Source organism: Podarcis melisellensis (assembly GCF_964234715.1).
Source record: "Podarcis melisellensis genome assembly, chromosome: 16".
NCBI classification, from domain to species: domain Eukaryota; kingdom Metazoa; phylum Chordata; class Lepidosauria; order Squamata; family Lacertidae; genus Podarcis; species Podarcis melisellensis.
In genome coordinates, this window is record NC_138533.1 from 5,299,411 (window position 1) to 5,323,919 (window position 24,509).

The 24,509-nt window shown below is 50.9% G+C and overlaps 1 protein-coding gene and 1 long non-coding RNA gene across 2 annotated transcripts in view; both read left to right on the forward strand.

The window, feature by feature from the left end:
- LOC309358770 overlaps positions 1-24,509 on the forward strand; it is a 104,714-nt gene that overhangs the window by 62,447 nt on the left and 17,758 nt on the right. The window lies entirely within an intron of this gene.
- The window catches only part of MTMR11 (myotubularin related protein 11), a 41,414-nt gene continuing 17,758 nt past the window's right edge, over positions 854-24,509 (forward strand). The window contains exons 1-10 of the mRNA XM_081891372.1: positions 854-1,629; positions 5,364-5,436; positions 16,679-16,818; positions 17,564-17,636; positions 17,783-17,925; positions 18,980-19,058; positions 19,141-19,318; positions 20,232-20,319; positions 20,449-20,537; positions 21,803-21,933. Of these exons, the coding sequence (XP_081747498.1) occupies positions 1,576-1,629; positions 5,364-5,436; positions 16,679-16,818; positions 17,564-17,636; positions 17,783-17,925; positions 18,980-19,058; positions 19,141-19,318; positions 20,232-20,319; positions 20,449-20,537; positions 21,803-21,933 (1,048 nt within the window). The 5' untranslated portion in view covers positions 854-1,575. The remainder of the gene's footprint in view (positions 1,630-5,363; positions 5,437-16,678; positions 16,819-17,563; positions 17,637-17,782; positions 17,926-18,979; positions 19,059-19,140; positions 19,319-20,231; positions 20,320-20,448; positions 20,538-21,802; positions 21,934-24,509) is intronic.

Genomic DNA, 24,509 nt, shown 5'->3' on the forward strand with positions numbered 1-24,509 from the left:
GGAGTCTGTAACCTGAAGCGTATGTAACCCAAGGTACCACTGTAGTTGTTTATCTCTTTGACATCTGGTGAGAGGGTGTTCCACAGGGCGGGTGCCACTACCGAGAAGGCCCACCAGCCCCAAACGGGGGCCTTTCTTCACATGGCCCCCACCAACATGCCCCTTTCCCGCAAAGGCCCAGAATTTCAGTTCCTTGGCCAGCTCTCCACCTCCAGAAGGCTGCCCCCCCACTCAGCCACAGCCCCAAAAGCAGGCCAGAGTGTGTGCATCAGCTAGTGGGCACCAGCCATCAAGGCTCATGGAACTATGGCACTCGCTCCTTCAGGAGGCAGCAATGGCCACCAATGTGTTTGGCTTCAAAAGAGGATCGGACAATTTCACGGGAGACAAGAAAGCTATTGACGGCTACTAGACACGGTGGCTGTGCTTTACCTCCACAGCTGGGAGGGAAAAGTGCTTCTGAATCCCTGTTGCAGGATACCACCGGAGGGACGTGAGCTCCTGGGCTTGGATCCTGTTTGCTGGTTCCCCACAGGCAACTGGTGGTCTGGTCGCTGGACTAAATTCATTGACTCATAGCATTGCAGAGTTGGGAAGATACTCAAGAGTCATCTATTCTAGCCTAACCCACTGCGAGGCAGGAATCTGAGCTGAGCATCACTGCCTTCAACTGGCTTGACTACCCCCTCCCTGGCTTGCAGGGGCCGCCCCTTGCCGGCTGTGCCGCTGACCAGCTCCCCGGTGCGCCCTTTCCCGGGAAGGATGGAGGGGTTTTCCCTGGGCCGCCGCCGCTGCCGGGCCAGCCTTGCCAAGGGGAGCGCTTCTCCTTTAAAGCAGCCACGTGGGCCCGCTGCTGGTGAGGAGCCTGCCCTGCTTTCCCCGCGCCGAGGAGGAGCTGGCGCCGTGTCAGTTTCACCCGCCCAGGCTCGCCGGGGAAGAAAGAGGAGGGTGTCGGATTCGCCCAGGACCATTCGCGCATCTCCATCCGCATCGGCGAGCAAGGGGGACCCGCAGAGCAGCAGCGGTGGGAGAGAGAAGGAAGGAAGGAAGGAGAAGGAAGGAAGGAAGACAGACAGACCCGGGAGGGGGACGAAGCCCAGCCAAGCGCATTGCAGCAGCGGGGGGCGAAAGAGGAGCCCCCACTACGCGCGCGCCCTCCACCAGCCCGATCGCCTCTGCGCTTCTTTCCTCCCCACATCGCAGAGCCAGGAGAGGCAGTTTGCCAAGCCGCCCGCCCCCCATCCCAAAAAGGAGAGCCCTTCACTGCCACCCTGCAGCCAAACTAAGGAACACAAGACGCCTTTTTTTTCATTTTGGAGAGGGGCGGGGCTTCTGGAGACAACCTGGGCGGAGAGGACCTTGCGCCCTCTTTTTGCGCATCTTTTTGCGCACCGGGTTCCCTGGGAATTGGAGAGGGGTTTTCCTCTCCCTCTTGGCGCTTTGACTCTGAAGGCACATCCACATACCAGCACCCCTTCGCCGGCTCTTGCATGCCCCCTCCCTCCCTTGAAAGATCACTACTCCACGCACGCACCGATTTTATTTTATTTTTATGGGTCACAAAGCGACGTCGCAATGCTGTCCATGTCCAAGACGTCTTTTAAAATTAAGCAACACCAGGATCCAGGGGTAAGTCTCTGGCGTTGCGACGCTGAAAGGGGTTGGAGGAAAGGGGTTCCCCTGGCGGGGTGAATGGGGGTGGGGGCGTGTGTGTTGAGCGGTGGGGTTTGAGGCTGGGTCACCCCGCGCTGGAACCATAGGAAATGATATTGGATGCTGGCCATTTTCCGTAGACAATTATTCTAAAAGATTCTTCGAAATGTTCCAAGAGGTTGGGAAATGCTGGCCGTGAATAATGGACTTATGTCAACTAGATATCTAGGGCACCTCTCTCATATCTACTGTATCTAGTTTTCTGAATTAAACTTTGCAGATTTACTTTTGCTTCAGTGGCGTAGCGTGGGTTGTCAGCACCCGGGGCAAGGCAAGTAATTTGCACCCCCTAACCCGTGGATTTGCGCCCCCTAACCCTAACCCCCAGATGTTGCGCCCGGTGCGGCCGGCCCCCCCTGCACCCCCCACGCTACACCACTGTTTTGCTTCAGGGCACAGCCCTTCTGTGCATTATGTGCATGCGCTACCTTTAAAGCACATTCAAAACACACAATAAGAATTCCAGGAACTACAGTTCCCAGCACCCGGTGCTGGTTGGGGCTGATGGAAGCTGTAGCCCCAAACATCTGGATTTGGCAGAGGCTGTCTCATCCAAGCATCTTCCCAATGAGCCACTTTTTGGAGGCTGTAATGTCTGCGAGTACCAGTTGCTGGAAACTCCAGGAAGGGAGAAGGAGGCTCTTGTGCTCAGGACCTGATCCTGCTTGGGTTTTCCCACAGGCTAGTTGTCCACTATCAGAACACTGGACTAGATGGGCCATGGGCCAGAGCCAGTAGCTGGGCTCTTCTGATGTTTTGTGGAACTTCCAGCTCCAGTGGCAGTCTATCGAGATTCCTATGTTCTTAGGGGCATTTAGTCACTGCTGGACTAGATGGGCCCCTGGCCTGATCTGGCAGGGTTTTTCTGATGTCCTTATCCTTGCGCAGGAAAAGAAATCCCTGTCCCACCCCCTGCAAATTAACCATTGATTAATGCAAATGCAAAACCGGCCTTTCAACACAGACTTCTCCTCAAAACCGAATTATTTTTTTTAAGGAAAAAATAAATAAACCACACACACCCAATTGCTCGTGGCACCTTTTCTTTTGACAGCCTTAAAGAAGCATCGCTTGCATTCAAAGACACGCACGCACGCTGCATTGACTTGTGTTTATATAGGATTTTGAGCACAACTTTGCCGAGGGAATTCCCCCGCTCCGGAGCCCAGACTTCTACGTCTGTTTCCAAACATATTTCCAAACACAGCCTTTTTTCTCCCCGCTTTCCCTTTTTTTAAAACAAAAACCAGCGATAATTTTAGAAGTGGGTGGTTTTTTTTCGCCGTACATAGTGTCCTTGGCCGCTGAGGGCAACTTTCCCATTAATGATTCACAAACTCCCCCCCCCCTCTTTTCAAAGTTTCTTCTTTCTTTAAACAAAAACAAACCTCCTCTCCCTCTGTGCCTCTGTCCTGGCTCTCCAGTTGGTAGCTAGGAAACCCGGGTTTGGCTTGAACGCCTCATTCCATTGCTCCAGCAACGACCTAGCTAGCTGCAAGCTTCGAAATCGCTTACTCCAAAGTAGCGGCTGGATCTTGCTGGGAACACGAGGCCAGGAAAAAAAGTGAAAACAGGTTGGAGACGGTGGCTCTGAGCCTTGACGAAAGGGGGCACCGCCTTGATTTTTTAAAATAAAAATAAAAAGTGACTTATGCCTATACAATCCTTCCTTCAAATGGAATGCATTTCTAAGTTAGGTCTGAGTTTCTTCCTGGCCTCTATGATCTGGCTCCCTCTGCCCTTCTGCATTCTTTGCATAGTCATCAAACAATGTTTTTCGAATTGAGAAAGAAAAGAAAAGAATGCGGGGAGGGAGCCAAGTCGCTTGGTTTGCTGATCCCAGCCGAAGGGAGCCTGGAGCTCAGTGGGACAGAACACCTGCACGATCTCAGAAGGCTTCTTCAGGTAGCCCTGCGAATGTTGCCTAATAATAATAATAATAATAATCATAATAAATACCCCAACCATCTGGCTGGGTTTCCCCAGCCACTCTGGGCGGCTTCCAACAGAATATTAAACAGAATATTCCAACAGAATATTAAAATACAACAACCTATTAAATATTAAAAGCTTCCCTAAACAGGGCTGCCTTCAGATGTCTTCTAAAAGTCTGGTAGTTGTTTTTCTTTGACATCTGGTGGGAGGGCGTTCCACAGGGCAGGTGCCACCACCGAGAAGGCCCTCTGCCTGGTTCCCTGTAACTTGGCTTCTCGCAGTGAGGGAACCGCCAGAAGGCCCTCGGTGCTGGACCTCAGTGTCTGGGCTGAACGATGGGGGTGGAGATGCTCCTTCAGGTATACTGGACTGAGGCCGTTTAGGGCTTTTAAGGTCAGCACCAACACTTTGAATTGTGCCCAGAAACGTACTGGGAGCCAATGTAGGTCTTTCAAGACCGGTGTTATGTGGTCTAGCTGCCCATTCTGGATTAGTTATAGTTTCCGGGTTACCTTCAAAGGTAGCCCCACATAGAGCGCATTGCCGTAGTTCAAGTGTAGGAGATATTGGGCTAGACTAGAGACCCTAATGGCCTGCCTTGCCACAGCTTGTTCATATTTGAACCAGCTCTTTATTCTGAACTCATGAGGACTAGGGTATTTTTAAGACTGTAGCTCAGCACCTGCACTGCATGCAGAAGGTCCCAGGTTCATTCCCAAACTCTCCAGTTAGGGGAGAGACCTTCTGAATCTGAAATCCTGGAGAGCCATGGCTGCCAGTCAGTGTGGGCAGACCTGAGCAGACCTCAAGGGCCACCTCTTTCCAAATGAACCTACCCGGACTCTGAGATCATCTTCTGAGGCCCTTCTTCATGTGCCTCCTCCTTGAGAGGTCCGGAGGGCGGCAACACGAGAACGGGGCCTTCTCTGCAGTGGCTCCCTGCCTGTGGAATGCTCTCCCCAGGGAAGTTCACCTGGTGTCTCCATTATACACCTTTAGGCAACAGGCAAAAATGTTCCTTTTTAACCAGGCTTTTGGTTGATCTGATTACACCCTTTTAAAATGTGGTGGTTTTTTTTGTAGCGGTGGGGCTATTGGGTTATTGTTTTTATTTTTCTTGTGTATTTTGTGGTTTTATATTTTGATTTTATTCTGAGAACCGCCCTAAGACACACCCCCCCCCCCGGTATAGGGCGATATATAAATTCTATTATTATTATTAATAATAATAATGTGCGACCGCTGAAACCTGGAAGTAACCTGTTCTGGTACTTCTGAGTTTCAGCGGTCCATAACCTGAAGAAATGCAACCTGAAGCATCTGTAACCCGAGGTATGACTGTAATAATAATAATAATAATAATAATAATAATAATAATAATAATAATAATAATAATAATATAATACCTGGAGATGCCAGTGGGACTTGGGACCTTCTACATGCCAAGTAGGTGCCCTACCATAGAGCCACATCCCCTTGGCAAAATCAGAGGGACAGAAAGTCTCATAAACAGCCGGGGACTCCTGCTAAAAAAAAGATCCCAGAGACCCAGAGGGGAGAGGAAGGAAATAATCGTGCACTTCGCAAAATCCATAGCTAGGCTCTTTCCACCTAAGAACATCGGAACGACTCTGTGTTTTCCTGATGGATCAAAGGTCCCGGCCGGCCAGTCGCTGTGGCAGCTCTGCTCACCCCCCGCTCTTCTCTCTTTGCAGACGAGAGGTCCAAAGTCCCCCGACATGAGTGACAAGAGGAACGAATCCTGCCACGCTCTGAAATGCATCCCAGGTATTCCGATTTTGCTTTCTTTCTCAAACCTCTTTCATGCGATCCCAAACGTTAAAGCACAACGCCTTGTTTAAATGCGACTCGGTGTTGTGTAAAACACCAGGTCCTGAGGAACGGGTTGGTATTGGGAGATGGAGGAATGGAGGACGACGGTGTGCTATACAGTGGTACCTCAGGTTAAGTACTTAATTCGTTCCGGAGGTCTGTACTTAACCTGAAGTTGTTCTTAACCTGAAGCACCACTTTAGCTAATGGGGCCTCCTGCTGGCACTGCGCTGCCGGAGCACGATTTCTGTTCTTATCCTGAAGCAAAGTTCTTAACCTGAAGCACTAGTTCTGGGTTAGCGGAGTCTGTAACCTGAAGCGTATGTAATCTGAAGCATATGTAACCCGAGGTACCGCTGTATAGAGATGTGGTCACCTCAAGCCCTCCGAAAAAGGATTATTGCAGAGTTGGGAAAAGGTTCAGAAAACCAACGAAAGGGATCGTGGGGAGGGAGCGACGCCCCTGTGAAGAAACAGCACTGTTTTGGGGACTTTAGAGAAAGAGGAGAGGAATGTTTGGACGACAAGAGGCGTCCAAAATGATATGTGGCTCTGAGAGAGCAAACAGAGATTTTTTTTCCTTGCTGGACATCCAAGGAATGCTAGAAGATTCAGGACAGATTAAAGGACGCTGCTCTTCACACAGCAGAGAGTTGAACTATGGAACTCACTGCCTCATTGTTGTTGTTGTTGAGTCGTTTAGTCGTGTCCAACTCTTCGTGACCCCCTGGACCACAGCACGCCAGGCCCTCCCGTCTTCCACTGCCTCCCGCAGTTTGGTCAAACTCATGCTGGTCTCTTCGAGAACACTGTCCCACCATCTCGTCTTCTGTCGTCCCCTTCTCCTTGTGCCCTCCATCTTTCCCAACATCAGAGTCTTTTCCAGGGAGTCTTCTCTTCTCATGAGGTGGCCAAAGTCTTGGAGCCTCAGCTTCACGATCTGTCCTTCCAGTGAGCACTCAGGGCTGATTTCCTTCAGAATGGATAGGTTGGATCTTCTTGTAGTCCATGGGACTCTCAAGAGTCTCCTCCAGCACCATAAGGGTTAGATATATTTAGTGAGAGGACTATTGGCGGTTCAGTAACCCTGATGGCTGTGCTGTGCCTCCGCAGCTGTGCTTTTGTGTTGGAATCCTGAATTGCAAGTTCCCCTCAGAAGAAGAAGAAGGGTTTGGATTTTGTCAGGGAACTGACATCTAAAGCGCCGGAGGCGCAAAGGCTCACTGAGGGTGAGAGAGCAGTAGCAGCGGAAGAGGGAACCCGTAGAGGGCGAGCAAGAACTCCAAGGGAAAGTGAGTCGGAGGGATGGCTCAGAGACGCTTCAAGCGAAACCAGTGGGGAGGTCTCAGGACCTCCTATAGGGACACCCACACCTCGACGGAAACTGTCACGCCGAGAGGCCAGACGACGTGTTTCCGTTAAGGAGCTTTTATGTTGGAAACGTTTCCGAAAGCAGCCACTTTCGGATTCTACTAGTGATTGACGCAGCCATGCTGGAGGGGCTCCGTCACAGGCAGAGGTTTGAAAGCCTGATCAAACTCTGAGGGACTTGCATTTTACGCACAAGCAGCTCATCGTCCCATCACAGCAATCCGAAAGTCTCCGAAAGCCAGCTTGTGCAGGGAGAAGCATCATGAGCAATCCAGCCGGAACCGGGGAAGCAGGAGCAGCTGGAGGAGGTCCAAGCCTGGAAGAAAGGTACAGGGCGTTGGAGATCCAGTTGGCGCTGCAAACGGCGAGGCTTGAGGAGAGGAGGGCTCAGGATGCAGAAAAGGGAAAGGAGAAAACCACCCCGCTCGCCAGAAAGGTGCCAGGATTGGTGCAGAAATTCGGGGGGGATCCCAGGAACTATCATGCCTTTAGAACAGAGATGCAATACGCTCTAAACTTGCAGTTTGATGACTTCCCCGATGAGGAATCGCGAGTGGCGTATGTGATTGGCCATCTCGAATCCGGGGCGAAAGATTGGGTTAGACCCCTGATGGCAGCGAATAATGAGATCTTAAAGGACACGAGGAAGTTTTTTCGTGCCATGGACCTGATGTTTTCCAGCGATATTGAGCAGGGGGTGGTGCGAAGGCAGTTAATGGCTTGCCAGCAAGGAAGCAGATCTGTCCGTGAGTACTGGACTGAATTTACCATGTTGATTCACAAATTGGGGTGGGACCTATCGGCGGAGCCCATCCAAATGCTTTTCGAAGAGGGGCTTTCTTCAACCGTCAAAGATGAGCTTTCCCGGGGCCCCAGGGCGGAGTCTATGGACCAGTTAACCAAATCTGCGCTGGCCATAGGAGTGCGCCAGGAGGCGAGGGCTATGGAAAAGCGGGAAGGGAAAGGAGACCGTTGGAGGGAGTTCCGCATTCCAGACATTCCAGAGCCACCTTTCCCGCCGGCAGAGCCGATGGAAGTTGGAACAGCGCGGGCGCGCGCAGTTTCAAATCCCAGTGAAGGGCGGAAAAAGGAGGGAAAGAGCGCCAAGAGATGTTATCTCTGCCAACAGCCAGGGCACTTTGCCAGAGTTTGCCCACAAAGAAAGGAATGGCAAGGGATGGCAGGAGCTGTTGGGGGAAAGGAAGAGGAAGGCAAGGAGCAAGTAAAAGCCAACGCCTGGCTGCCACCGTTGGGGCACAGCAGCCAGGCCAAAGAGCAATGAAAGTGCCCATGCCAGAACCCCCCAGACCCGCTTTAGTGATAGAGGTGTTACTAGAACTGCCAAACGGACACCCACTAAAGGTCAAGGCGCTTTTGGATTCAGGCAGCTCCTGTAATTTCATGAGTAAGGAGTTTGCAGCTGAGCACCAGATACAGACTATCCCTTTAAGTAACCCCTTGCAGGTGACTACGATTGACGGCAGAGAGCTGTTGGGGGGAGAAGTTAGCCAACAGACTGTCCCGATGATAATGAGAGTGGCAAGGCACACCGAACAGATAGCGTTTAATGTGGCCATCCTGGGAGGAGCGCCCATCATTTTGGGGATGAGCTGGCTGGCGCTACACGATCCGCTAGTGGGCTGGCATCAGAGGGTGGTCTCCTTTGGGTCAGCGCATTGCCTAGAACACTGCAAGGAGGGGAAGGTTTCGGGAGGAGACAGAGTCACCCTAGCGGGGATGGAAGTGATGGACAAAGGGAAGGTGCCCCCGCAATACGCAGATCTGAGCAACGTATTCAGCGAAAGGGAAGCAGACAAACTGCCACCGCATAGACCCTTTGACTGTCAAATCAACCTACTCCCAGGGGCCCAACTCCCAGTAGGCAAGCTGTACGCCATGTCAGACAGGGAGATGCAGGAGCTGAGGGAGTTCATTGACAAAAACTTGAAGCGAGGTTTCATCAGAGAGTCCCGAGCGGTGGGGGGCAGCCCAGTGTTTTTTGTGGACAAAAAGAACACAGACAAACCGAGACTGGTGTGTGACTTCAGGGCCCTCAATGCAGTGTCGGAGCCCCTGGCTTTCCCTATGCCCCGAATTGATGACATTTTGACCAGAGTAAGGAAGGGAAAGATTTTTACAAAACTGGACCTGCGGGGGGCGTACAATCTGATACGCATAAGGAAGGGAGATGAATGGAAGACCACCATGTTTACCCCGTTGGGAGCCTTTGAATACCTCGTTATGCCCTTCGGTCTACAAGGGGGCTCCGCGTGTTTTCAAGCTTTTATAAACCACGTTCTGGGACCTTTGCTCTACAAGAATTGTGTGGCCTTTTTAGACGACGTGTTGGTGTATTCGGAAAATGAGGAACAGCATGTGAGGGACGTTCGAGAAGTGTTGGGCAGGCTGCAAGCCAACCAGCTGTGGGTGAAACTGGAGAAGTGCCAGTTTCATACCAAGGAGGTGGAATTCCTGGGGTACCGCTTGTCAGACAAGGGATTGGCCATGGATCCAGGCAAGGTCCAAGCGGTACTGGAATGGAAGACACCGAAGACCAAGAAGGACGTGCAAAGATTCTTGGGATTTGGGAACTTTTATCGGAAGTTCATCAAGAACTTTGCCCACTTGACGGCGCCCATCACCGACTGTCTCAGCAGCAAGAAGAAATTTGTTTGGACGGCAGAGGCGGATCGAGCCTTTGAAGAACTGAAAAGGGCTTTCGCCTCGGAAGAACAACTTCTGCATGTGGATTTACGAAAACCCATGAGAGTGGAAACAGATGCATCCGACCGGGCGGTAGGGGCGGTCCTTCTTCAACCGGGGAGGAGTGCGTCGGAGTGGAGACCGTGTGCCTTCTTCTCGCGGAAGCTGAATAAGTCCGAGAGGAATTACACGGTGTATGACAGGGAACTACTTGCCATTCACGAAGCATTCCGGAGGTGGAGACATTTATTAATTGGGGCACAACACAAGGTGCAAGTGTGCACCGACCACAAAAATTTAGAGTATTGGAGAACAGCTCGAGTGCTCAACCAACGACAAGTGAGATGGGCACAGGAATTCTCCAAATTTAACTTTGAGATTTGTTATGTGCCAGGCCCAGAAAACGTCAGGGCGGACGCGCTCTCACGCAAACCAGAATATTGGGAAGGGGAGGGGGTGATCGAAGAGAGACATGTCATCCCGGAGGACCGCTGGGTGTGTGGGGCGGCGATGGTGGGGCAACGAGAACTGGTGGAGGAAACGGAAAATGATGAATATGCCCAGGATAAGCTCAGAGGTCTCAGGGGGGAGGGCGAGAGCCCCGGAGGTTTTGAGGAAAGAAATGGGGCATTGTATTACAAAGGGGCACTGTATATACCCGAAGGTGAATTGAGGGGGAGAGTACTCAAGCAGTTGCATGATAGCCCCACGGCGGGACATTTTGGGCAACACAAGACCATGTGGTTGGTTACCAGGGAATTTTGGTGGCCTAAGGTGAGGGAAGATGTAAGGGAGTATGTAAGAGGGTGTGACCAATGTCAGCGAGCCAAAGGGGAAAGAAGGGCGCCGGCAGGGTTATTAGAACCTTTACCCACACCAGAACGGCCTTGGGAAGCGATATCAATAGATTTTATGACGGATCTGCCAAGGTCCAAGGGGAAAACAGCCATCATGGTAGTAGTAGACCTGTTAACTAAGATGTGCCACTTTGTAGCATGCTCACATGCAGTCACAGCGGAAGAAACGGCGAAGTTGTTTGTGGAACATATCTTTAGGTTGCACGGGGCTCCCTCGAGGGTGATCTCAGATCGAGGCAAACAATTTACTTCCAGGTTCTGGAGGAAGCTCATGAGCTTGTTACACGTGGAAGTCAATTTTTCAACTGCCCGGCACCCTGAAACCAACGGGCAGGCGGAAAGGGCAAATGGCATTCTTCAACAATATCTTAGGTGTTATGTCAATGACAGAGAGAACGATTGGGTCGAAAAGTTGGCGTTGGCAGAATTTGCCTACAATAATGCGGAGAATGTGTCCACAGGGATGAGTCCCTTTTTGGCTAATTACGGGTGTCACCCCAGGGCATTTCCAGGGGAAGGAGGGGAGAGATGGAGCGTCCCAGCGGCTGAACATTTTGTAGAAGAGATGGAAGCCATCCATCAGCAGCTCCAGCTCAACTTAGAAAGGGCTAAGGCACAATATAAGAAGCAGGCAGACAAGAACAGAAGGGAAGGTGAAACCATAAGGGTGGGGGATCAAGTGTGGTTGTCAACCCAAGGGTTGCCGTTCAAAGGGGGTTGTAAGAAACTGAGGCCCAGAAGATTGGGACCCTTTGAGGTGATTCAGCAGGTCAACCCGGTAGCTTTCAAACTCCGATTACCCAATCACATGAAATTGCACCCAGTGTTCCACAGGTCGTTACTGTCACCATACAGGGGAGGAGGTGAAGGGGAGCACGTCAGGGGACCAGCCTTGGAAGAGAGGGAACGCCGCAACCATGTAGCGGAAATCCTCGATTCCAGGTGGAAGGGAAATCAGGTGGAGTATTTAGTGGCGTGGGAAGGGGAACCGGAGTCAGAAAACACCTGGGTAAGTGCGCAGGAAGTCAATGACGAGGTTTTAACAGAAACGTTCCATCAAAGGTTCCCGAGGAAACCTCAGCCGATAGCAAGGTTTAGGAGGGAGTATTTCGGCACCACCGATGAGGAAGAGGAAATGGAAGGGTTCGCGGAGTCGGAGTTGGAAGAGGGAGTGGACTCTGATGACGAAGAGTACCTAGAGAGTAGGAACAGCAACAAGTGGAAGGAAGTGTTCGCGACGTCGGAAGATGAGGGAGGTTCTTTCAAGGGTTTTACCTCCTCACCGCCAGTAGGAGAGGAGACGGGAGGGGGTGAAGGGGGCCCTGGAGGGGAGGTGGATGTCAGGGAACTGACATCTAAAGCGCCGGAGGCGCAAAGGCTCACTGAGGGTGAGAGAGCAGTAGCAGCGGAAGAGGGAACCAGTAGAGGGCGAGCAAGAACTCCAAGGGAAAGTGAGTCGGAGGGATGGCTCAGAGACGCTTCAAGCGAAACCAGTGGGGAGGTCTCAGGACCTCCTATAGGGACACCCACACCTCGACGGAAACTGTCACGCCGAGAGGCCAGACGACGTGTTTCCGTTAAGGAGCTTTTATGTTGGAAACGTTTCCGAAAGCAGCCACTTTCGGATTCTACTAGTGATTGACGCAGCCATGCTGGAGGGGCTCCGTCACAGGCAGAGGTTTGAAAGCCTGATCAAACTCTGAGGGACTTGCATTTTACGCACAAGCAGCTCATCGTCCCATCACAGATTTGATACCCCACTTTATCACTACCCCAAAGGAGTCTCAAAGCGGCTAACAATTTCCTTTTCCCTTCCTCCCCCACAACAAACACTCTGTGAGGTGAGTGGGGCTGAGAGCCATCAGAGAAGTGTGACTGGCCCAAGGTCACCCAGCAGCTGCAGGTGGAGGAGCGGGGAAACGAACCCAGTTCACCAGATTACGAGTCTACCGCTCTTAACCACTACACCACACTGGCTCTCCAGAGGCATCTGGTGGGCCACTCTGGAAACAGGATTCTGGCCTCATCCAGCAGGCTCTTCTTAGTATTTTTAATTATTTTCCTTAAAGAAACACACACCATTCTTTGGCTATGATCCCTTGGAGAGGTAGAACTTTCACCATGGGTGTGTATGGAGGAATTTGCCCTGTGTTTGTATGTTGCAGCGAGGGCTAGCCCCCACCCACCCCGCTTCAGTGGTTTTTTTTTCTGAGAAAGAGAAATAGGCTTTGTTGGGTCTTTTATTTGAATACAAGCTTGGGGCGACCCCCCATGAGGGAGCCACAAAGGGTTAAGGCAAGGGTCAGCAACCTTTATCAGCCGTGGGCCGGTCCACCGTCCCTCAGACCTTGTCTGGGTCGGACTATATTTTGGAGAAACAAAAAGAACAAATTCCTCTGCCCCACAAATAACCCAGAGGTGCGTTTTAAATAAAAGCACACATTCTATTCATATAAAAGCATGCTGATTCCCGGACCATCCGCGGGTCAGACTGGGAAGGTGATTGGGCCGCATCCGGCCCCTGGGCTTTAGGTTGCCTACCCATGTTCTTAAACAGGGTTCAGCAAACTTTTTCAGCAGGGGGCCGGTCCACTGTCCCTCAGACTGTGTAAAGATGAGAGGCAGTGTGGTGTAATGGTTAGAGTGTCGAAGCAGGAGCTGGGAGAGGCCAGGTTTCAAATCCTCACCCAGTCACGAAGCATGCTGGGCGTGACTTCAGGCCAGACACTGCTTCTCTCAACCTAACCTACCTCTCAGGGTTGATTTGAGGATTAAATGAGGTTGGGGTGGCGGCAGAACCGTCCTGAGCTCCTTGGAAGAAACGGTTGGGTGTAAACGGAACAGATAAATAATAATGAATAGACAATCCAGCTGAGTATTTGCATTGTGCTAAAATGAGCTTTCAGCTGTGTACAAAAATAGCAATACTCAGGAGCATCAGTAAAACACGTTTCCAGCCATAGTCTATTTCGAGTTCTTACAGGCGATGGCTGATTCCTTTGTGGCGGCGGGCAGCGGGAGACAATGTTTTATATTATTGGATTCCAGTTTGTATGTTTAAGTGCACTTCGTTTTTCTGGGAAGAGCTGGGAGCTGTTGCGATTCTTCCAGCTCGATGAGTCTTCCTTCATAAGGGGGTGGGAACTGCTTTCCAAATGCGTTTCGGTATGTAAAACAAGCTGAAACTTGTATTAGCACAAGACGGGAGCTATTTGGATATCATTTGTGTGTGTTTTTAAAAGAGTGGCTGTGTTAGAAGATGCCTCGCGGGGCTGGAGAGAGTTTGTTATTATCGCTTCTGATGCTGAGGAGTGAATTACCGTATTTTTTGCTCTATAAGACTCACCCTTTCCCTCCTAAAAAGTAAGGGGAAATGTTTGTGCGTCTTATGGAGCGAATGCAGGCTGCGCAGCTATCCCAGAAGCCAGAACAGCAAGAGGGATCACTGCTTTCACTGCGCAGTGATCCCTCTTGCTGTTCTGGCTTCTGAGATTCAGAATATTTTTTTTCTTGTTTTCCTCCTCCAAAAACTAGGTGCGTCTTGGGGTCTGGTGTGTCTTATAGAGCAAAAAATACGGGTAGGTAGAAAGTGGTCCACTGAATTCGCCATAAGGCAGTGATAAAAGCCCTAGAGCAGGCACAGGCAAACTTTGGCCCTCCAGATGTTTTGAAACTACAACTCCCATCATCCCTGACCACTGGTCCCGTTAGCTAGGGATTATGGGAACTGCAGTTCCAAAACATCTGGAGGGCCGGTGTTTGCCTATGCCTGCCCTAGAGTGTGTATCTGAAGAAGCGTGCATGCACACGAAAGCTCATACCAATAACAAACTTAGTTGGTCTCTAAGGTGCTACTGGAAGGAATTTTTAAATTTTGTTCCAAAAGCCCTAGAGGTTAGGCGAGGAGACACCCAGGGGAAAAAGGTGGGCAGGCACCTCTTTGCAGTAGAAGATATTTTCTTTCATTCTTTCTTTGCAGAGGCAGGCTTGCTTATGGCACCCATGACTTATTTGTTTATTTATCACACTTATCACATCCTCTAAGCAGCTCAGGGTGGCAGACATGGCTCTCCCCACTATTATTTAATCCCCACAACAGCCCTATGAGGTAGGTTAAGCTGAGGGGCCTAGTTGGGGGGATTCGAACCCTGGTCTCTCCAAGGTCCGAGTCGAACACATTAACTCATGGGTAAGCAAACTAAGGCCCGGGGGCCAGATCTGCCCAATCGCCTTCTAAATCCGGCCGGTGGAGGATCCAGGAATCAGCATTTGTTTACATGAATAGAATGTGTCCTTTTATTTAAAATGCATCTCTGGGTTATTTGTGGGGGATAGGAATTCATTCATCCCCCTCCCCCCATATAGTCTGGGCCACCACAAGGTCTGAGGGACAGTGGACCGGCCCCCTGTTGAAAAAGTTTGCTGACCCCTGCATTAATCACTAGGAATGGATGTCTGCAGGTGTGTTTATGGAAGGGGGACCCGAATGTCAGTATTTTGTGGGAGGAACTCGAGCGTGTTCTGGAAAGGCAGATTTGCACTGTTGAAGTCACACAAAAACATCTACCATATTTTTTGCTCCAAAAGACTCACTTTTTCCCTCCTAAAAAGTAAGGGGAAATGTGTGTGCGTCTTATGGAGCGAATGCAGGCTGCGCAGCTATCCCAGAAGCCAGAACAGCAAGAGGGATTGCTGCTTTCACTGTGCAGAGATCCCTCTTGCTGTTCTGGCTTCTGAGATTCAGAATAATTTTTTTCTTATTTTCCTCCTCCCAAAACTAGGTGCATCTTGTGGTATCGTGCGTCTTATAGAGCGAAAAATACGGTAACTAGCGGGGAAGGAGAAACTTGTTTTGTCTTCCCCGCTTACCTTTTTAGAGGCGAGAGAGGGAGGGAAGTGTTTGCATGGCAAATGATTAACTAGAGTGGAACCTTAGTAGAAAAAGGGCAGCCAGCTTGGCGTCTCTGAAGCAGTCGGGGCTTTGCTCTCAGTGAGGGAATCCTGCCTGCCCTTGTTGCTTGGACACCTAGGGGTTGTAGCAGCCCTAGAGGGCAAACACTGGGTGCTTTCCTGCTTGGCAAAGGCTTTGCATGGTGACTGGGAACCTGGCCAGGTGAACAGGGAGGAGGAGCAGGGAGAGAGGGGGAGCTTCCAGAACTGGTGTCCACAGCCGAATGCACATGGGCTGTCTTGTCACCCCCAGAAATCCCCCACGGGTGCTCCCAGCACCTCCTGATTTTTTTTAAAAAATAAAGAATGTGAATCTTTATTTTTGCCTTGGTGTTTAGTTGGATGGATTGCCTACTTTTGGGGAAATGTTGCCTGCTTGGGTTTTTTTTTCTCGGTCTGCGTTTTGTTTGGAGTGTGTGGACATATGAACAGTCTTCTGGATCATGATGCCTGTGAGGAACCTGCAAGATGGATCAGAGCCCAAGGTCACTTTCCTCTCCTGAGGTTTCTGGCAACTTGGATACAGAAGCAGAGCAAAGCCACTGTGGCTAGTAGTTGAGTTAGAAAGGACCATGAGCATCTGGTCCATGAATTTGGCCAGTCCTTTTTTAAAGCCATCTCTTTTGGTGGCCAACAGGGCAGGGCGTTCCATAGCTTAACTATGCATTCGTGTACAGTGGTACCTCAGGTTAAGAACTTAATTAATTCCGGAGGTCCGTTCTTAACCTGAAGCACCACTTTATCTAATGGGGCCTCCCGCTGTCTGGGAGTTGTCTGGGGGGAGCCACCACTGAGAAGGCCCTCTCCCTTGTCCCCACCAAGTGGGTCTGGGAGGGTGGCGGGATTGAAGGAGCGTCTCTACCCCCATCACTCAGCCCGGACACTGAGGTCCAGTGCCGAGGGCCTTCTGGCGGTTCCCTCATTGCGAGAAGCAAAGCTACAGGGAACCAGGCAGAGGGCCTTCTCGGTAGTGGCACCCACCCTGTGGAACGGCCTTCCAGCAGATGTCAAAGCGATAAACAACTACCTGACATTCAGAAGACATCTTAAGGCAGCCCTGTTCAGGGAAGTTTTTAACGTGTGATATTTTATTGTATTTTTGGTTTTTATGGAAGCCGCCCAGAGTGGCTGGGGAGGCCCAGCCAGGTGGGCGGGTATAAATAATAAATTATTATTATTATTATTATTATTATTATTATTATTATTATTATTATTATTTCTCTTCTCCAGGAGTTTCTGAAATCTTCCTGTGCAAGCTCCCATTGCAAGGTGTTTCTCCGAAGTCCCCTTCACTGTGAATTAATTCTTTCCTGCAGGCGAATATATCCGAGAAGAGGCAGCTAACGTGCGGAAAAGCATCCCTTCCCAAGATGGAGAAGCGACTTACATCCCAGGCACCCTCTACTGCACCAACCTGAGAGTGGCTTTCTTACCAGACCCGTCTCCAAACACAGAGGTGAGTTGCCCAGTGGGTTTCTGCAGCGCTGCCTTGTCCAGAAAAGAAGTGGGTACCTTCTTCAAAGCAAGTCAGACCATTGGTCTTATCATAGAATCCTTCCCTTAAAAACAAGGCAAGATTCCAGACCTCAAGTTTTTTTTGGGGGGGGGAGGGAACTTGATTTAAATTGGAATGGCCTTATACTGACAATCGGTGCATCTAGTTCAGGACTGCCTGCACTGGCTGGCAGCAGCTGCCCCTGGTTTCAGGGAGGAGAATTCATGGAAATGCCACTAAGTTTAAAATAATGCTACGATTCTAGTCCTCATGGTTCTGAATCAAGGGCTGACTTAGGAAGTTGCTTTCTGCTGAGTCAGACTCCTCTGTCCATCTAGCTCAGTACCGTCTACACTGATTGGCAGCAGCGGCTTCCAGGATTTTGGGCAGACATCTTCACCTAGAGACCTCTTCAGGGACTGAACCCTCTGCTTGCAAGGCAGCTTCCCACCACCAGGCTACAGCTCTTTCCCTTAAACAGTTTCCACTGATTCTGGAGTAAAATGCCATAGCCTGAGTCAGACCACTAGCCCATCTAGCTAGATACGGCCCACACTGGCTGGCAGCAACTCTCTGGGGTTTTAGGCAGGGTTTCTCCCCTAGCCCAATCTGGAGATGCCAGGGATGACTGAACCTGGGACCTTCTGATGAAGGCGTGTTAGGCGCCGTAAACCTGGCTGAGAACAATTCCTTTCTTTTTCTCCAGGACTGTTCCTGCCAAACTTTCATGCACAGCGACTACGACGTTGCCCTCCCTTGCATCGGGAGACTGCTCGCCGGTAAGGTTAAGAGGGCTGCCTTAAATCATCTCCTTCCGTCCTTGATTGTAAGCCCCTCGGGGCAGAGACCTCTGACCTTGCTGTAACCCCTGTAACTCCTTTCCCCTGTAGTTAACACATGGCTTCTGCTTTTCTTACCCTCCAAGTCAACAGCTTCACCAAGGCTAAAGTGCTCACTAGTACCTCGACCCTGAAGTTCATCCCAGAGGAGCTGATCATCTGCTGCCGGGATTTCCGGGTGTTGCGGTTCCGGTTCCACGACAGCGGCTTGGAGCCTCAGGCCTTCCGGGTGAGTCGCGGGAAGGGGGGAGAGACAGAATTCAGCAGCGGAGAGAGAGAAAAAAATAGAGAGATGTTGGAGAAGAGAAACAGGAAACAGAAATTGCCACTGCCCACATGTCTGGAACAGAAGGCATTCCAGAGACACAGTTGGCGATCGCTGTGGTTTTCAGACAGCAGACAAATACAGTGTCAATTACAGAGTACCTCAGAAGTCAAACAGAATCCGTTCCGGAAGTCCAAAACATTCGGAAGCCAATGCGCGGCTTCTGATTGGCTGTAGGAAACTCCTGCAGCCAATTGGAAGTCGCAGAAGTTGCGTTGGACATTCGGGTTCCAAAGAACGTTCGCAAACTGGAACACTCACTTCCGGGTTTGCGGCGTCCGGGAGCCAAAACGTTCGACTCGCAAGGCGTTCGACTTCTGAGGCACGACTGCATGTTTGTATTGTGCTTCTGAAATAAACGGGGTGGACGATGCAATCTATCCTGTTAATTACGGCAAACGATGCAAATGGAGTAATCCTTGCTGTGGCGGACAGCGAGACAAATCGGGTTGCTTTTGGCAGAAGGCAAACTGCAGCGGACCAGAAGCAGCAGGGAATATAGGGTGGAACGGAAATTGGATTTTAACTTCTTTCCATCTCTGGGCCGATAAATCCACGCAGCCGTGGTCGCATACCTAAATAGTCTTTTCTGCTCCCTTGGGATTTTGGCATTTAGAATTCCTAAAAGGAAGGCTTCAGGGTTTTTTGTTTTTTTTTAACAAAAGGTTATTTTAAACATCCCCCCCAACTCATTATATATCATTTCCCAGAATTCTTTTACTAACTTACATTTCCACCACATATGATAAAAGGTGCCTAATGTGTGCATATATGTGTGTGTGTGTGTTTGTGTTTGAAAGAAACTAGCCAACTGTACAAAGGTAAAATATGCAGAAATGGCTCTGGCCGCTTTCGCCTCTGATCCTGCCCACCTCTGGAATACGTCCCCCAGATGCCTGCCCAGAAGGGAGTGTGGCCCTCTGCTGGGCTTAACCCTCTCCCTGCCATGCTGTTCTAGGTCTCAATGGCTATCGCTCAGGCCCACGAGAGCAGTACCAGGGATGGCTCCTATGAAGATGCTGCCCTGAAGAACTTGGGTGAGTCCAGCTGGCCAAGGGGGAGGGAGACGCTGGCTGTCTTGAGGGTCGATCGATCCTGATGCCTCTTTTGCCACTGCAGGGAATTGCCGGCCGAATCAGGAGGAGGAGGTGCTGGAGGAGGAAGAGGAGAAGAAGGAGGACAGGTCCCCAACCCTCTTGTTCCAGACCCTCTGGGACTGGGAGAAGGAGCTGCAGAGAATCGGGGCTGCGGGCTGGCGGGTCAGCCCCGTCAATGAGCGCTTTGACATGTCCACCAGGTGTAATATATGGCCTATGGGGTTGGTTTTCTGGGGAGAGGGAGGTGGCGGGAGGGCCCTAAATAGTACTGAGCCAGGTGTCACAATGGGGGTGTGACTCTGTTTTAAGGCAGCTCCCTGTGTCCCAAAAATTGGTGCTTTCTTGTGAGGACTTTTTCGGGACGTGGGTGGCGCTGTGAGTTAAACCACTGAGCCCAGGGCTTGCCGATCAGAAGGTCGGCGGTTCAAATCCCCGCGACGGGGTGAGCTCCCGTTGTCCTGCCAACCTAGCAGTTCGAAAGCACCTCAAAGTGCAAGTAGATAAATAGGTACCGCTCCAGCAGGAAGGTAAACGGCGTTTCCATGCACTGCTCTGGTTCGCCAGAAGGGGATTAGCCATGCTGGCCACATGACCCGGAAGCTGAACGCCGGCTCCCTCGGCCAATAAAGCGAGATGAGCACAGCAACCCCAGAGTCGGCCACGACTGGACCTAATGGTCAAGGGTCCCTTTACCTTTTAAAAGGGGAATTTACCAGGAACAAATCCAATTTGGACAAGCCAGACTGGATTGCTTAACTCGAGAGATTCAGACAAATCTACCAACTAGCTTCTTGCAACGTACAGGGGAATGTACTCTGCTACTAGCTCGCTAGCATGAGTGAGGAAGGATAATATTTAATCAATATATCCTCCCCTACTACCCACAACATTCCCACGAGAACTAGAATCTTAATTCATGCATAGGACAAGGGTCACAGCTCCGTGAAAGAACATCAGCTTCGCATGCAGAATGGCCCCAACGACATTTCCAGGTAGGGCTGGGAATGATTGCTGCCCATCAGTCTAGATAACACTGAATGAGAGGAACTCAAATGCTTTGGCTCTGTAAAAGGCTGCCTCCTCTTGGCAACTTTCTGCTTCCTCTCTCTGCAGCCTCCCCAAATACTTGTGGGTGCCCAGTTGGTTTCTGGACAATGAGCTGAAGAGGACCTTTGTCCATTTCAACGAAAGACGCATCCCGGTGAGCAACCTCAGCATGCTTGGCTTGGGTGGGTGTGTCTTAAATGGCATACATGACTCCCAATCCCCAAATCCAGCAAAATTCATCGCACGGAATCCCATTCAGCTCCTTCCCTCTTCCGCCCCCCAGAGGCTGTGCTGGCATCACCCAGGAGGCAGCGATCTCCTTCGAGCGGCCAGCTTCCACCCCGATTCAGACCCAGAAAAGGAAGACATGAGGTACGTTGCTGGGGGAGGGAGGAGAAGGGGGGCTGTGGGAGAGACGGGGGTCCCTGCCCTCAAAAGCACTTCTAGTCTTGGGGAATTTCCAGGTCACTTTAATTTTTTTATTACACCTGCCCACAGGCTTGCCATTTTAAACACCACCCCGGAAGATTTCCGACTCCACCTCTCTGAGATTATTTAGCTGTCATCTCTTTACTGCAGCAAGGGGTTGGGCTAGATGGCCCCTGGGGAACCCTTCCAACTCTACAAATCTATGATTCTATATCAGGGGAAGGCAGCCCAAGGCCCGGGGGCCAGATGCAGCCCAATCGCCTTCTCAATCCGGCCCATGGACGGTCCAGGAATCAGCATGTTTTTACATGAGTAGAATGTGTCCTTTTATTTAAAACGCATCTCTGGATTATTTGTGGGGCATAGGAATTCGCTCATTCCCCCCGCCCCAAATATAGTCCGGCCCCCCACAAGGTCTGAGGGACAGTGGACCGGCTCCCTGCTGAAAAAGGTTGCTGAGCCCTCTTCTATATACAGTCATAGGTAAAGGCAAAGGTACCCCTGACAATGAGGTCCAGTCGTGGCCGACTCTGGGGTTGCGGCACTCATCTCACTTATTGGCCGAGGGAGCCGGCATACAGCTTCCAGGTCATGTGGCCAGCATGACTAAGCCGCTTCTGGTGAACCAGAGCAGTGCATGGAAACACCGTTTACCTTCTTGCCGGAGTGGTACCTATTTATCTACTTGCACTTTGACATGCTTTCGAACTGCTAGGTTGGCAGGAGCTGGGACCAGGCAACAGGAGCTCAGACGCTCAGATGTGGCAAATCGTGACCCGCAGATGCGCAGATGTTCGCTTCAGGATGCAAAAGGGGCTCCGGAACGGATCCCGTTCGCATCCAGAGGTGCCACTGTACAAGGGGAAAGGGACAGGTAGGGAAGAGGAAAAACTCAAGCTCAGGCCTCGTTTCTTAGAAAGTAGTTCCTTGATAGAAAGCTGGCAGTTGAGGGAGAGCAGGCATCTTGCTAGTCTGCCACAGCAGAGGTGACGGAGGGAGCTCAGCTTCCCATCTCTCACAGAGTGGTAGAATTGTAGAGGTGGGAGTTGGAAGGGACACCAAGGGCCATCTAGTCCAACCCTCTGCAATGCCGGAACCACAGCTAACCCTAAGCAACTGAAGCATATATTTTTTTAAAGGTGAGATTCAAACTTGTCTCGGTTTGCTGGACACTCAGCTTTGCCTCCCTCATCTCTCTCTTTCTGCAGGTCAGTGGAAACTCTGATGCTCGCTGGCCACCCCCAGTGTGTGATCGTCGAGGTGACGGCGGACCTCCCCAGCCCCCCGGAGATCCAGCAGTCCTACTCCAAGCTTTGGAACTTGAGCCTCTGCCTTGCCGGTGAGAAGAGGAAATAGCCGTGGGGCCGCCCTCTTGACAGGGGTCGCTCTTGAGTTAGGGGAAGGGCTGGAGCTCTGGCAGAGCACCTGGCTTTGAACATAGGAAGATACCTGGAGCTAAATCAGGCCAATGGCCCACCTTGCCCAACAGCCTTTGCCCACAGCAGTCAGCCATGTGCCCTAGAGGGAAACTCACAAGCAGGACCCCCAAGTGCAAGAGCAACTCCCCCCTTCTTCAGAAGCATCGCTGCTGTTTCCGAGCACAATTCAAAGTTTTGGTGCTGACCTTTAAAGCCCTAAATGGCCTTGGTCCAGTATACCTGAAGGAGCGTCTCCACCCCCATCATTCTGCCCGGACACTGAGGTCCAGTTCCGAGGGCCTTCTGGCGGTTCCCTCACTGCAAGAAGCCAAGTTACAGGGAACCAGGCAGAGGGCCTTATCTGTGGTGGCACCCACCCTGTGGAACGCAAAGAGAAAAATAACTACCAAACTTTTAGAAGACATCCAAAGGCAGCCCTGTTTAGGGGACCTTTTAATGTTTAATAGGTTATTGTATTTTAGTGTTTTGTTGGAAGCCGCCCAGTGTGGCTGGGGAAACCCAGCCAGATGGGCGGCTTCCAACAGAATATTAAAATGCAATAACCTATTAAACATTAAAAGCTTCCCTAAACAGGGCTGCCTTCAGGTGTCTTCTAAAAGTCTGGTAGTTGTTTTTCTCTTTGACATCTGGTGGGAGGGCGTTCCACGGGGCGGGTGCCACTACCGAGAAGGCCCTCTGCCTGGTTCCCTGTAACTTATCTTCCAAGAAAGACTGGAAGGGCCCAGGAGAGGCGGATTTAGGGGAGCACAACCCATGCGCATGAGGCCTGGGGTGTGCTGCAGGGGATGCCGCAACTATTAGCGTGGAGCGTGAGAGGTGGTGGTCAGGCGCCAATTGTTTTTTGCACTGCACAGGGTACTGCAGAAATTTGACCCGGGGGGTCCGATGCCTGAAGACATTTCCAAGCAGGGCTAAAAAGGATTCTTGGTCTGAAAGCCCAGAGAGCCTCTGCCAGTCAGTGTAGGCAATACTAAGCTAGATGCAGCACTCAGCAGAAGGGTTACCTTCTCTGAGCTGCAGAAGTGGCAGAAAAATCGTCCAAGAGATTGATCTGAGCCTCAAACCTGGGTCCAACCACACAGAGGGTATCAACTGAGCCAAGGAGAGGGGATCATAAGGAGTCTCCCTCCCCACTGCTGGCCATCAGCTTTAGATAGTACCAGGAGAGGTGTTAAGATGATGAACACCTCCATATTTTGTTGTTGTTTAGTCGTTTAGTCATGTCCGACTCTTTGTGACCCCCTGGACCAGAGCACGCCAGGCACTCCTGTCTTCCACTGCCTCCCAGAGTTTGGTCAAACTCATGTTCGTAGCTTCGAGAACACTGTCCCACCATCTCGTCCTCTGTCGTCTCCTTCTCCTTGTGCCCTCCATCTTTCCCAACATCAGGGTCTTTTCCAGGGAGTCTTCTCTTCTCATGAGGTGGCCAAAGTCTTGGAGGCTCAGCTTCAGGATCTGTCCTTCTAGTGAGCACTCAGGGCTGATTTCCTTCAGAATGGAGAGGTTTGATCTTCTTGCAGTCCATGGGACTCTCAAGAGTCTCCTCCAGCACCAGAATTCAAAAGCATCAATTCTTCGGTGATCAGCCTTCTTTATGGTCCAGCTCTCACTTCCATACATCACTACTGGGGAAAAGATGGCTTAATTCTTTCCCAGAGATATTCTACTGGGCTACGTGTTAATCCCTCTGTGGACGTTCCTGATGCTTCTCCAGAATGCTGCGTGACTCACAGGGTGGAGAGGAATCTTCCTGCCCTCCAGAGGCCACAAATGAGGAATCGGAATAAAAATAACACAAGATCTTTCTTTTTTATTTTTGCACAGCTGCCTCGAAACTGGCGGCTGCCTCTTCCAGACCTCCGCTGGGGATCCTATTTTTGGAGGAACGGCGCAGCTGGTTTCCTAGGGATTTCGAAGCCTGGCGCTCTATTCTTAGCCCTTCGGATTAGGTTGCCCAAAAGACAAAATAATAAGTAAAAAGGCGGAATTCGCTCACACGACAGGCAGGGGTGGTCATTGACCTGGGTGGCTTTAAAGAGGGTAAGGCAAATTCAGTGGCTGCTAGCTGTGATGGCTATGTCTTGCCCCCATTGCTGGAGGCAGTACAGTCATACCTTGGTTGAGGAACGCCTTAGCAGTCGAACATTTTGGATTCCGAACACCGCAAACCCGGAAGTGAGTGTTCCAGTTTGAGAACTTTCTTTGGAAAGCTGAATGTCTGGCAGGGCTTCAAAGAGAACAAACAACTACCAGACTTTTAGAAGACATCTGAAGGCAGCCCTGTTTAGGGAAGCTTTTAATGTTTGAAGCATTACTGTATTTTAATATTTTGTTGGAAGCCGCCCAGGGTGTCCAGAGGAGGGCAACCAAAATGGTCAAAGGCCTGGAAATGATGCCTTATGAGGAACGGCTAAGGGAGCTGGGCATGTGTAGCCTGGAGAAGAGGAGGTTAAGGGGTGATATGATAGCCATGTTC